The 13,821-nt window shown below is 38.9% G+C and overlaps 1 protein-coding gene across 3 annotated transcripts in view; it reads right to left on the bottom strand.

Moving 5' to 3' along the window:
- Bicc1 (BicC family RNA binding protein 1) overlaps positions 1 to 7,330 on the bottom strand; it is a 296,259-nt gene extending 288,929 nt beyond the window's left edge. For 2 of the 3 annotated variants that reach the window (XM_046419761.2, XM_046419763.2), the window contains exon 1: positions 7,014 to 7,328. In XM_046419761.2, the coding sequence (XP_046275717.1) occupies positions 7,014 to 7,203 (190 nt within the window). In that variant the 5' untranslated portion in view covers positions 7,204 to 7,328. Of the gene's footprint in view, positions 1 to 7,013 lie in introns of all 3 variants that reach the window. The other variant, XM_046419762.2, reaches the window with a different exon arrangement.
- Positions 7,331 to 13,821: the final 6,491 nt, after the last annotated feature.

A 13,821-nucleotide genomic window follows, 5' to 3' on the forward strand; every position in this document is an offset into this window, starting at 1 on the left:
GGGAACAGAATTTAATACTACACATATAAATGCTTTCATCACCTACAGTTATTAGTGGATTCATATTTAGGGATATATAAATGCATAACATCCACAAAGTGTTTCTCTTGATGGTTTTAACACGCTGTCCTAAACACTAATACCGTAGGATTAAAAAAATCAAATGTGCTGGCTCTTGCAACATAACAACAAAAGTTACTTGCCAAGGTCATCTCCACACACTGAAAAAGCCATTAAAATTAGTATTAAAATCATGCCTCATCTGTGGTGGTTTATTAAGGATTTTACATAAATAAATATATATGTATGGTTACTGTCACCTCATGAATTTTTCAGTGAGAGCTCTATCTTAACATGAATGGTATAAACTAAGGATAGGCCAATGGGCATACTTTATTGGCTCATGATTCTAGACAGTTTCAAATAGCAAAGCATGGCACACACTTGATAATAATCCCATCAAACTGCCTGAAAAATGACTTCATCTCCTGAACAAACTCTGGCTTTGTTGGCCGGATTACACTAGAGTGATCAATAAAGCCAAAAGAGCAGGAGCTCAAACTATACTGAAACAGTTACTACCAAAAGAAACTGGAGATGGGTAGCAGAAAGGAAGGATATCTTAGGAAGAAAGAGGTCTTAGAGCAACAAAAAAGTAAAAATAAGCGTTTATGTTGTGTTATGTAATTTTTTGATGGGGAAAAAACATTTGATGTGGACAAAACAATGAAGATAAAAAAGATATTTCCAGGGCACATGTTTAGCAAACAACAACAAAAAAAAACCATAACAATAATTTCAGTTTTCAGTGGATCTAGGTCCTGTTGATAAAAGGAATAATAAGGTAAAAACAGCTTTAGATGATCAAGGATGTTTCCAACAATAATTTCAATTCTCAGTGGTTCTAGGTCCTGTTGATAAAAGGAATAATAAGGTAAAAACAGCTTTAGATGATCCAAGGTGTTTCCTCTGTTTACACCTGGATTGTGTTAAGAAAAAAGTTCTACCTATGTATGATTACCAGAAAATCTAAATTGGTAAGGATTGACAGGACAGGCAAAAGTCTCCAAAACAGATAAACTTGGGCTTCAGTCACACTTGGAATCTGGGGTCACAAGGCTCCTCTGCTCTGCCCACTGTGTCAAAGCTATAAAATCAAATATCCAGCATCCACCCTGACCCCATTCTTGCTTGCCCACTTCAACTAGAGGGTTGGAAAAGACACACTGCCAGAGTCTCTTGCAGCAAACAATGACCAAAGAAGTAAATATATAATAACTTCCAGGAGAGAGAATTCTTTGTCATATGGAAAGAAAAAAAAAATCTTGAAAAGAGAACTATTTTTTCTTTTTCCCCCTTTTCCCCACACAGATCACAGATGTACCTCTGGACATAACCAAAACCACATTGCACAAATGAGGCCAAAAGCCACAGGCTAAAGATAATGAAGCTGAGAAGGAGAAAAGATGCACCTTCATGCCCTTGAGCAGCTGTCAAGGCCTGCACCCCTTAACCCCGGACTTCTTGTGAAGTGAGGATGGTACACTCCTGGGTTGTGTCACCCACTCCATGTTAGGCTTTCTCTTAGTCACAGCCAAATACATTCCTGTCTATAAAAGTCATCAATACAACAAACTGCTCTAGCTATGTTTGAATGATCAATGATCAACTTAACCAAAACCTCACGAGTCTTCCCAGATAAGATAGTATTACTGAGTATGCACAATTACCAAGTGCTCACTCTGTGCCCATGAGCCCAGATCACATCTTCACAGGCCTCCACCAGTGGCAAAGTGAGAGCCTCAGTCCAGGCAGGCATGCAGGCAGCTCCTAAGATTTTTACTGCCAAGCTACATAATGTCTGATGTGTTTTTTCAATTAGTCTATAAAGCACTTTACCTTTCAATTCTGCTCTGGGACTCAACTTTAATTGCCCTAACAAACTGATTTTTTAAAGGAAGACTTTCATTTAATAATAAATCAAGCACTCTTCCACCACTACCACCCCCAAATAAAGGATTCAGAGCAATTTTTTAAAAATTAAATAAACTGGCAAGTGTTTGCTTTCTAGTGTTTTGAAATCTTTATCTATCACGTGAGAAAGTGCTGCTGCAGCTACACTAATGTTTGCTAAGTGTCATGTGCCCAGCCCTGGGATAAACATTCTAACGTGGTGCATTCTCTTGTTCAGTGCTCACATCTCCATATGGTGGGACTATTATTATCCCACTTTTCAGGTGAGCAAATAGAACAACTTAGTTCAGACAAAGCATTTTCTTTCAAAAAGATCTTTTGTAGGCACCAATAAATGACTCAAGTTTAGAACAACATACAACTAGAAGAGAGAATGATTGATTTTGCTGCTTGTCTTTAGTAAAAATAGCAAAAGTGAATGACTCAGGACTATTCAAAGAATGAAAGACACTCACAGCAACAACAATCACAACTGAAGAGGGTCAAAAGCCCTCTCATCCTGAGCAAAATCTACAATTCCACAGTCATGACTAGGGAAGCCTACTCAGTTATATATTTAACTATCTTTACAAGGGCTAATCCACTCAACACACTACCAGCTACCAGGGAGACCAATAAAAGTATTTAGACAGCTGTTAATGTTCATTAATCATAAAATCATTATATTCATTTTCCATGAAATTTGATTTTCATTTTCAGCTTAAGAAAATTATGGTTTATAGTGAATATTGTCGTTATAATTACTTTTAAGCACTTCCTATATGGCTAGAACCGTGATATTTTATATACAACTTTTTCCTCTTAATTGTCACCAACTACTCAGGATGTAAAAGAACTATTGCTAATATCCCCCATTTAGAAATGGGGCTGCATGTAATAAATTTTCCCAAGTTCCCTATTCAAAGGTAACACAAAAATTCAAATCTAGATCTGACCCAGCCCTGTGCACTTAAGCTTGTACTTAATCAAGATCTGACCCAGCTTCATAAAGTTACTTGATTTGTTATTCTTATCTGCTATCCTTGATCAAGCACTAGCTGGAAAGCTCTATTCATTTTAGCTTTACTCTTAATCTTCACTTCCAATACTCTCCCATTTTCAAATATTTCCTCTTCCTATTCCTTTCTGCTTTCTCAACAATATCTAAGAAATTATTATATTTTATCAAACCATATGACAAAAGTTTGCTGCATTAAAGAGATAATATAATTGCTACTCATACTTTTAATCAGTGAGTATAACAACCTCTGTTTTGGTGGCTTGTTCTGCTACTCAAGCAAGCAATAGTAAATGATTCCAGTTCTGCCCAGTATTGTAAACGTGCAACATGGTTTCTAAAGCCTTCAGCAGCAGTGCAGTTAAAAAACCCACCAGATGTCAATCACCATTCATGTAAATAAGTCACCCCCAACCCTGCTCCTGTGAATGCTCCCTTCTTTCTCTACTGAAACACAAAGCTTTGGTAATCATGAAAATGCTTATGCTTCTGAATCTTATGTGGAAATTTTTAATTTGATGGTACACATAATTTTTTATCTTAAAAAAAAAGCATTAATACAGAAATTCTGTATTTGCCTCAGTACTTTGGTAAACACCAGGACTATATCTCTGACTCTCTTGACCAATTACTTCCAACTTTTTCCCATACTCTCCTCTCTAACATTTTCCCTCCCATTTACATATCATAACTCACATTTAATTGTCCTAAATGAGTCAACATTACTATATGACAAGAAACAAGAAATCTAAATTTTGAAGATCAGCATTGAAAAAATTAAAAATGATTTTTCTTTATCACTGAAAAATGCTGTCCATGGTATTCATTTCAAGGCTGACCATACCCATTAAAAACCTAAATTACATTCAGAAGTAAATTCTCATTTAGAAAACCATTGCCTGGGAAAATCAATAAGTGTCATTTAGATTCCAATGAAAATGTCAGACATTCTTCATAGCTGCTCCAAAGTAGTTATTAAATCAAACACACACACACACACACACACACAAAAAAAAAAACCCTAGTGATTTTTTTTTCCCCCCTCCATTTTCGGTCTGGTGGTTTTTATGGGTATCAATTATTTTAGGATTCAGTGATCATCCAAGAATGGTATTTCATCTCTTTGACTACTACCCTACTGCCCATATTTTAACCTCATTGAATTTTTGGTCCATTGCGTAGAAGAATTTCTCTACTAATAAAAATACAACCATTAAAGATTAACTTACCCCCAGGACAGTCTTCTGCAAACAAATTCCAAGCATTATAATCACCAATTTACACTCTGAAGACTTAAAGGCCAACAATCTTATTCAGACTTAAAATGGAAAACCCACACATATTTGAAGGCTATTGTAAAAAGAAAAATAGCCAACCCAAGTTCACAATAATTAGAAACTCAACCAGACAAATATAACCATTACTACTTGACCCTTTCCAAATGAAAAGTTTTCCGCCCAAAATTAACTAACAAATTTGTTGACTTGCCGGACTTCCTACTATCTTGTTTTCGATTTTGGTTCGGCAATTATGAATTTGCAGAATTCTTCTTTTCCCAGCTATTTATAAAGTATATGCTATATCTTATAAGTTGTGGCAGACACTAGAAAACACTTGAATCCATGATACAATATTTACTATTAAAAATAATAAAAATGGCTGATATTTATGAAGCTCTTATGATTTATTATCACTATAACAAATTTTAGTTTAATAGGCATTATCTCTTTCCATTCTCACAAAAGCCTAAGAGAAAGTTCTAATATTAGCCCCATTTTACAGATGGGAAAACTAAGGGCAAGGAGAGGTCTAGAAACTTTCCCAATATTCGGTAGGGATTTGAACCCAGGTCTGAGTGACTCTAGTGCTCACACTTACTATAACCACCTGGTATAAGCAATAAGGCACTTGATTACATTTGGTTCAGGAAACTAGTCATTCCTTGAACAAGGGTGATTCTACATAATTTGATACTGGGAAGTATGCATCATAAAATGTACACTGTGCATTGGGTTCTAGTGTCAAATGTGTTCAAATTTGCATTCATGAAAGTGGTAATTCATTTATAGGTGATTTTGGAAAGTTAATCAAAATATTATGTTCAAAATCACTAAGTTAATATTTTATTATATATAGGTTGCTGAAGAAATGTATCTGTAAAACAAACTATCACTGTAAAGCAATTTTAAACCATTGGACGTCAAAATAACATATCTACAAAGGAGACAGTCTTCAAATTTTAAAAATGCCTCACCCATATTTCATTGTATTCAAAATGAAAATGAACTAACTCAAAAAAAAAAACCACTTCTAAAACTGAGATTATACATGTGGGCTTCCTAGAAGGTAACATGACTGCTGTTACTTGTCTGTGCAAGTTAAAAAGGTAAGCATGATATAACATGAGAAAATTTTATTATTAGAAAAAGGCTGGAAATTTTTCACATAACTCCAAACTCATGGAGAGAACAAATTGGAAATTGTTGAAAAGGATGCATAATATATGGTCTTAATTCAATCCAATATATTTTTACAACATAAATTTAATATTTTTATAATCAAAAGCTAGACAAAAAAGAACTATGGAACAAATGAAATTACCAAAATGAGTTACTGAAATGCAATTGAGGCTTTATTTTCCAAAACCACCTGGCAATAGTCTTATTTGAACAGTTTATCACAGGAACAACTCTCTTAGAAAGTTATGTAATTTGAGAGAAAGAGAGACATGAGAAGTATTAGGGATGTTTATCAATAAATATAAGCGACAAGAGAGACTGCTTGTAGCACATCCAAAGACTCCTGCCAAACACTCTTGCTATTTGTTTCCACCGAGTTATTGTTTTGGAAAACATGTTGTTCTCTCTTAAAATAACCTGCTTAATTGTTCTAAAAAGCCACTGGATTACCACCAAGGGCTAACTTGCTCCCACACTGCGATATACTGACTGATAAAGTCAAAGTAAGTTATGCATACAACCACAAAAGAAAGTTTGGAAAGTTCCAAACCCCCGTGATAAAAGGACACTAGCTACTGAATGAATCTTCATCACCATTGCTTAGTGAGACTAAAGCCTGGTCCTACCACAAATCTTAACAATGATAGTCATTCAAACTACCTCATTTCTCTCTTTGGATGTGGGAACTGAGCCACGCTAGTGGCTTCGAGTAGGCTAGTAATTAACGTTTTTAAGAAAGGTCAAATTGACCTTGGATTTTAGCGTTCACTCAAATCCTCACATTATAAATCAGAATTTGTCCAGTATAATTACAGCTTTTTCTGCCCGGGAAAGTCCCAGAGAAACTAAAGAGTTAAAAAAAAAAAACCCCAAGTTGTGCAAGACAAAGTCAGACGCTCATAGCACAGTAAGATTTTTATGAAATGAATGTAACTCATAAGCCTATTAGGGGATGAACACATACTGTCCTCAAACACAGCGGCACTGCCCTGACACAATCTCCACGCTGTGGCTCTCACCGGATCCCGGCCCCTGACGATGGGGGTGGGGGGTGGGGGGCGGGCGCGGGAGCTCCAGTCTTAAGCCTTGACATCTGCAGAGCGTTTCCCAATAGGGAGAGAAGGCCCCTCAGCTGGAGGAAGTGGATACTGACAGGGGGAGAAAGCAAAACATGCAAGAAAGAAACAAAACTAGAATTCTAGGCGGCCCGGGAGTGAGACGACAGACACGCTCACTCTGGCGGTCCGAGTGCGTCTGGATGACACAGCCCAGGTGTCCGGGCTCAAGTTGGCATCCGTCTCCAAAGTCTAGATCACAACTTGGGCGCGCTCGTACAAACACTCGGCCTTCAGCTCTTCTGAGCCCATCAAGTTAGCCAAGGGCCCCGGTGCCTGGAGACCTGAGAGGCGTGGAAGGGTAGGGAGCCCCGCGAGGTCCCCATTCCCTGTGTCCTCCGGCCCGCGGGGGAGGGGGCTGGGAAGCTAAATCGGGTGTGGGCCCGAGTAGCGGGACCTGGGGCGGAGATGTCCGGAAAGGAGTCGGGGGCTCAGCCGGGGAGTCCAAGGACGCGGGGGGATGCCTACCTTGTAACATGGCCTCAAGTTTCTTCCTGTCCACGCGGAAGCGCTCTTCGCTCCACTCGGGGCTGTGCAAGGGCGCTCCGGCGACCAAGTCGTCCTCGGACCCGGGCATGGGCGAATCGGTGCTGCGCTCACTGTTGGAGCCCGGGTCCGACTGTGCCGCCAGGTAGCCGGGCTCGCCCTGGGCGGCCATGGTGGGCGAGGGGCGCTGAAGCTCCGGCTGCCGCCGCCGCCGCTCGGGTTGCGCCGCCGCCTCCACTCGCCGGCCGGGCTGGACTGGGTCCGCGCGCCGCAGCGCTAGCTCGTCCCCCAGCAGCCGCCGACGCTGCCGCCGACGCCGCCACCTCGGAACCCCCGGCGCATCCCAGCCCCGGACGCCGCCCGCCGCCCCGGGTCGCAGCCCGGGTCCTGGGCCAGTGGCTGCGCCGCCCCCTGCCAGCAACGCCCGCGCGGAATGAGCGCGCCGCGCCGCCCGAGCCTCCATCCGCTGGGCCCCCGGCGCCCCTTCCCCGCCCGCCGCCCCGGCAGCCGCGCGCTCATTGGCCCGACCGGCCCACGGGGAGCCGCGGCGGGCGGGCGGACGCGCGGGCGGACGGCCCCCGGCGCTCACTCACACTCGCGCGCACACACAGAACACGTACACACTACTTTTTGCGCCTACACATATAATGCCTGCCACGCTCAAGTACTCTCACAGCTCTTCAAACACTCAACTACAAGCACAGCACATTCTTGAATGCACATATAGTTCCTCATCCACACACTTCACTTACACCCTACCGCTTTTCTACACTTCCACGTACAAATTCCAGCCCCGTACATACTCTCAAAGTCCTCCTCCAAACAGACATATGCCATATTGAAGCAATGCATACTCATGAAATGCACACGGAGTGCGTATACAATTCCTGTTCTATTCAAACACCCACAGTTCATCCTGAAACTCACAGCCCCAGTGTGTCTCACAAGTTTGAACAGGAGGAGTGAGAAGAGAGAAGGCTTAAATAGAGAAGAAAAAAAAAAAAAAACCGACTTTCATCTTTCACAGACATCACTATGGACAGCTTACATGTAGCTCATTCTTCCAGTCAAGGTTCAAACCCAAAGTCTTCATCTCAGCAAAGTGACCCACTAGAAAGGAGGTGGACTAGAGACTTAAATCTTTTTATTCTTAGGAAAGGGGATATTTTTTTCCTTGAATGGAAGGAGAAATGCGTGATATTTCTTTGTAATTCTCAAGGAATGGACTCAACAGATCAAAAAAAAAAAAGGAAGAAAAGAGGCTGGGAGATCACAGTGGTGGTTAGCTGGATACACTTGGCTTCTGGACAGGGCTGTCTGGTCAGTGAAGGAGGGCTCCTTTCTGTTCTCAAGATCAGTCTCACAGTTGATGGCCGGTAACCACTGATCCTAACTGCAGAGCCAGTCCACCCACTGCCTCTTTCAAACTTGGATATGAAGAACCAGGGAAGAGAAGACAACTCCCTTACACCAGGTGTGCCCCTTGGAACTCTCCTTCCAACCTCACACAGATTCATACCCTCTTTTGTTTTATGACCAAAAGCATAAAAGATTTTTTTTATTCCTGGGAGGAGGGTGGAGATAGTAGTCTGTCACTCTGTGGAGGGAGGCTTACTGGCTTACCTGTGGGGCAAGCCATATCATTGGCATGGGCCTGTGGATAAACATGTAATATGCTTAAGGTAGATCAAAATTTTTACAGGTTCAGTGTCTTGTTAATAAGATTTGACTCTGTGTGGGGTACTTTAGTGTAATTTACAGATGAGAAAATAGACTATGAAAAGTTAAATGATGTAACTTTAGGTCATACAGCAGCACATAATGCAGCAGGAATCAAACCCAGGCCCATGTGTCTAATACATGATCTCCACAAAATCCTGTCTTGTTAAACAGAGAAATTCCTACTCAGAATGACCTTCTGATGAACTGAAAATAGATGCACCTTTCACTGCTCCCATTTACTACCACGTGTTCCTTCTCTGGACTTATTAATTTTTATTTGATTACTCTGAAAGACACTAGTTTCAGCACCAAAAGGGTCTGTCTAGGACTAGCCCCACTGCCTTCCATCAGGGATGTTTACCATCTTTTCTGTTGACAAATATTTATTGAGACTCTACTATGTTCAGGTGCTTTACACTTAACCAGTAAGCTATTCTTACTGTCAACAAAATTAGTACAAGCAAAGACCCTGTAGCCAGAGGAGGCAGTATGCATAACTCAGTTTATGGAACTAAAAGAAATCAGAATGACTGGAAACAAGACATTAGATGGTACTCACTGAGGAAGGCGATGAAAGTAAGAGGTAGAGCATGTGAGCACTATAGAGCAAATGAAAAAGTTTTTGTTTTTATCCCTAGAACAAAAGGAATTTATACAAAGGCTTTAAGTAAAAGATGATGTTCTTAAACTTGTATTTTAAAAACTTGACTGTCATTATGGTGTGGAGAACAGATTCAGAGAGAGAATAGAAGTAGTTGGACCAATTAAGACACTATCAAGAAAAACATGGTGGCACATGCCTATAATTCCAGCAACTCCGGAGGCTACCGGAGGCTACCGGAGGCTAAAGATTGTGAATTCAAAGTCAGCCTCAGCAACTTAGCGAGGCTCTGAGTACCTTTTGTCTCAAAATAAAAAATTAAAAGGGCTGGAGATGTGACTGAGTGGTTAAGTATCTCTGGATTCAATACCTCATACAAACAAACAAAAAAGGTTTAGATCATGCTTGTATCTTATCCAGGTGATAAAGATGGAAAGACAAACATTCAAATATTTTTATGGTATCATCAATTAGATTGGTGGTAAGTTGGATATTGAGTGATGGGAAAGGTAATGTCAAGAATTTCTGTAGTGCTCTGGCTAACATAATCAGAGAGACATGGGTGCCACTAATTGAAACAAGAAATAATGGAAGAGAAATACTGTGAAGGAGAGATCATGGAGTTGAATTGGGCATATGGAATATGAGGCACCACTGAGACCTCCAAGAAGATGTGTCAAGTAAGTAGTTGCATATGTGGGTTTAGAGTTCAGTTAAAAGATCTTGGCCAAAGAAGTTAGTTCTTTATGTACTTATAGGTGACAGCTTTAGCCCTATGTGTGAGTAGGACTGAGGAAAGCAGAAAAAAAAGAGAACCAAGGAAAGAGCCTTTTAAAAATTCTGACATTTAGTGGTTAAATAGAGTTCAGTGTAACGTGAAAGAAAACAGAAGCAGTGGAAAGAAGAATGAAAATCAAAACAAATAACATCTTGTTGTATAAGCCCAGGAGAAAATCTGTTTCAGAAATTAAAGTATGAATATCTGTACTATAAGGGAAGCCAACATTTTTATTAAGGTCACTAAGACTTTAGCAAGAAAGAAGAATGGAATGGTGAAGTAGATACAGTTAATGAAAGGAGAGATCATGAGCTAAAAATAATATGATAGAGGGAGTACTGTTTGTTGTTTATTGTTTCGTTGGTTGGTTGAATGGTTAACCTGATGGTTTTTGAAGGTTTGAGCATGTTTAAAGATGATTAGAAAAGATTCAGTTAACAGAAATTGCCTATTCAAAAAAAGAAGAATAGATACTATAAGACTTTGAGAACATGAACAGAATAGATTCCAAGACACAAGCTGAGGAAAAAAAAAAAAACAGCTCATTAGGTGAATAGACAAATGTAAGACAGTTTACAGGTTTCACTTCTAGAATATAAGGAAATTCCCATCTAAGGGCTTTTATTTTCCCAAAAGATAAAAATTAAGGTTTTCTGCTGTGAGTGTGGGGAAAGTACAGCTATCAGAGATTTGAAGGAAATAAGCTGTTTCACTTTGCTTTTTTGAGAGGTTCTAAAATACACTTTTATCTGTAAAAGGATGGACTGGCATTTTTGAGAGTCCAATTGATGTTGATAATGATACATTGCTAATGAATCAGACTTCTTGACCTGTGTTTTTCCTCAGTAGTGCTCAGCTTTATGGATGTAGGCACAATAAGAATATAGGAGTCTTGCCAGATTGATAAAGCACCAAGGCCCAGAAGACAATGGAGCAGTGTCTCATGGGAAAAACACTTCCAATGTAGAAATTTATACCCAGCAAAACTATCAACAGAACATGAAGTTAACACTTATTCTTGGATATTAGGAATCTCAAAAAAAGTATTTTTCTCACAACCTGTCTGAGATAGCTGCTGAAGATTGTGTGCCACTAAAATTAGAGATTAAATCAAATGAAGAGAAAATATAGAATACAGAAAGTAAAAGATATGGCAAATGGCAAATGGTAGAGGCAAAGGAGTACCTTGGGATGATGGTGCAAGAAGAATGCAAATTTGAATAGGTCAGAAGTCTTGAGGTTGTAATTTCCCCTAGATTAAATAGAATTTGTGAAGTGTATGAACATATTCAGAGAAGATTGGAAGAGTAAAGACTATGGAGTTAAATTAGTGATTGGTTCATAGAAAACTGTTAAAAAAGGAACACAATATTAACTTCAAATTTAACAAAATATTATGCAGAAGAGTCAGAGTAATCAGAGAATATGCAATGTGACTGAGCTATAACTAGCATTTATGCAGTTATAATAATGTAAACCATGAATATTGATCTAACCTAAATTAAAATATAACTAGATTAGGAATCTGGGATATTGAGAAGTGTGCATGTGTATATTGTGGACTTTGTGTATGGGAGGTGACAGTGGTTAAAAAAAAGAAACCTGCTTTTTTTTGTTTTTTGTTTTGGTGGTGCTAGAGATCAAACCCAGGGCCATGTGCATGCAAGGCAAGCACTCTATCAATTGAGCTATATTACTCCAGCCCAAAATATCGTTTTTAATAGATAATGGCTAAGACTTTAAAAATCAAGAAGTAGCAATATAGGTACATTATTTGCAGACATAGAAGTAAAAATAGAATCAAGCTAAAAGTTTTGGACATGGTTGCATATAGAAAATGGAAAATGGCCAGAAGAGCCATATGGTATTTCTGATTTTTATATAAGTCTTCTAGAACAATTTGATTCTTTAAACCATACTGGTGCATACTTTAATTTTAGAGAACCAAATAAAGTAACACATGCATATTATACCATCATTGAAATGAAAAATAAATTGCAGAGCCTTGAATTCATGACTTCTGAATCCTGTGCTCTTTCCTCAAAAATTAAACAAGTTAAAACAGTTGACAATCTTTCTGTTTTCAAGAGCATATGTGCATTGTCTCTTTTTATCTTACCATTTCATTCAAGCAAAGAATACTTTTCTTGTATTGAAGTATAGGAAAAGATCAGATGCCAAGTAAACAGTTATATAGATTTTTTTTTAATGGAGTAAGGATCTAAAACAAACAAAAAATCTTCTGGGAAAATCTTAAAAGACTAAGATCACATCAAATTTTCAAGTTCACAAAATATGAAAACTCAAGATACTTTTAGAAAAGACAGACATGAATTTTAGTTTAGGAATATACATCTAACCCTAATCAGTGGCCACCTGATGAAGAAACTCCCCAGGGAACATTTTAAAGAAAAATGGATTGGTATTCTTTCCCAGGCACTCTTAGTTTCCTGGTATGAGTTGCTTCTAAGGTAAAATACAAAAATATCAATCCTAAACTTTTAAATGTTTTTGTAATAGTTTCAGGAGTTTATATCAAAGCTTCTTTCCTACTTTAATTTAAAATCTTGACATTTCAATTATGTTTGCATAATCTCTACATATGGACAAATATCACTCAATTAAATGGCTTCCAAAGCTCTGAGCAAGCTCCTGTTTGGCTATCCCACCTTGTTCTCTTTTTGAATTTCACACTCCAACAATGCTGAGCTGTTTGCAATTCCCAGTATAACCCTGCTCTCTTATCTCAAGCTCTTTGTGAACAGTGTTCCTACGGTCTAAATCTTCTTTCCCATTTATTTGTTCCCTGACCTCCACAAACACCCAGGCTTACTTAGGTTCTCTTTTATCTTTTGTTTCTGGGAAATGTTGTGCTTATTCCCAGTAAAGCAGTTATCTTTGCATTTATTATTTCTATCATCATCAAATCAACCTCATCATCATAAAATGTCCGATGTATGAGTTCCCAAAGGCAGGAAACATGTAATTTCACCCTTGTGTCTCTGACACCTAGCCATTGACTGGTAAAGGCTAACCAGCTTTTAATTATGCTCCTAGAAACACATTTGGAAATTAATTACTGATATAGTTTGGACAATTATGTAACCATGGACTAGCTATGTTGAAGAGGAACATTAAAAAAAGAGTTAAAATGCTAACACTAGGGTTAAAGGCAACTGATGGGAACATTCTCTCCTGAGTTTGAAGCTAAGGAAATAGGCCTGGAAAAAGGAGACAAATTGGTTCAAGTGCCACATTATATGAAACAAAGTTTGAATCATCAATGTTGAATCCACCAAAGTATCTGGGTCAATCCCTTTACCTCACAGATGAAGAAACTAAGACCCAAAGACTCAAAGAAAAAGTAAAATTCTACAGGTATACACACACACACACACACACAATATCCACACACGTGTGCGCGCATGCACACATGCACACACACTTGTAACTGGGTATAAAAGAAGCATGCAGAGCCTAGCAACTTGCCCAAATTATACAACTCAGAGCATTAAGACATGTTCAGTTTTGCTTGCTTTTCCATCAAGAGGAGGGGGTTTTTGTTTTACCTAAGTCAAGGGCAGAGGAAGTCTTAGAATTCTTTCACTATTTCAATGTAACAAGTTTCTGATTAAAAAAAAAATTGTGAAAAGTAAAAATTTTGATTGGGCTTTTCGACACCCCAATGC

The sequence above is a fragment of the Marmota monax genome, unplaced genomic scaffold (assembly GCF_021218885.2).
Source record: "Marmota monax isolate L192 unplaced genomic scaffold, Marmota_monax_Labrador192_F-V1.1 WCK01_AAM20220418_F8-fsc00019, whole genome shotgun sequence".
Taxonomy (NCBI): Eukaryota; Metazoa; Chordata; class Mammalia; order Rodentia; family Sciuridae; genus Marmota; species Marmota monax.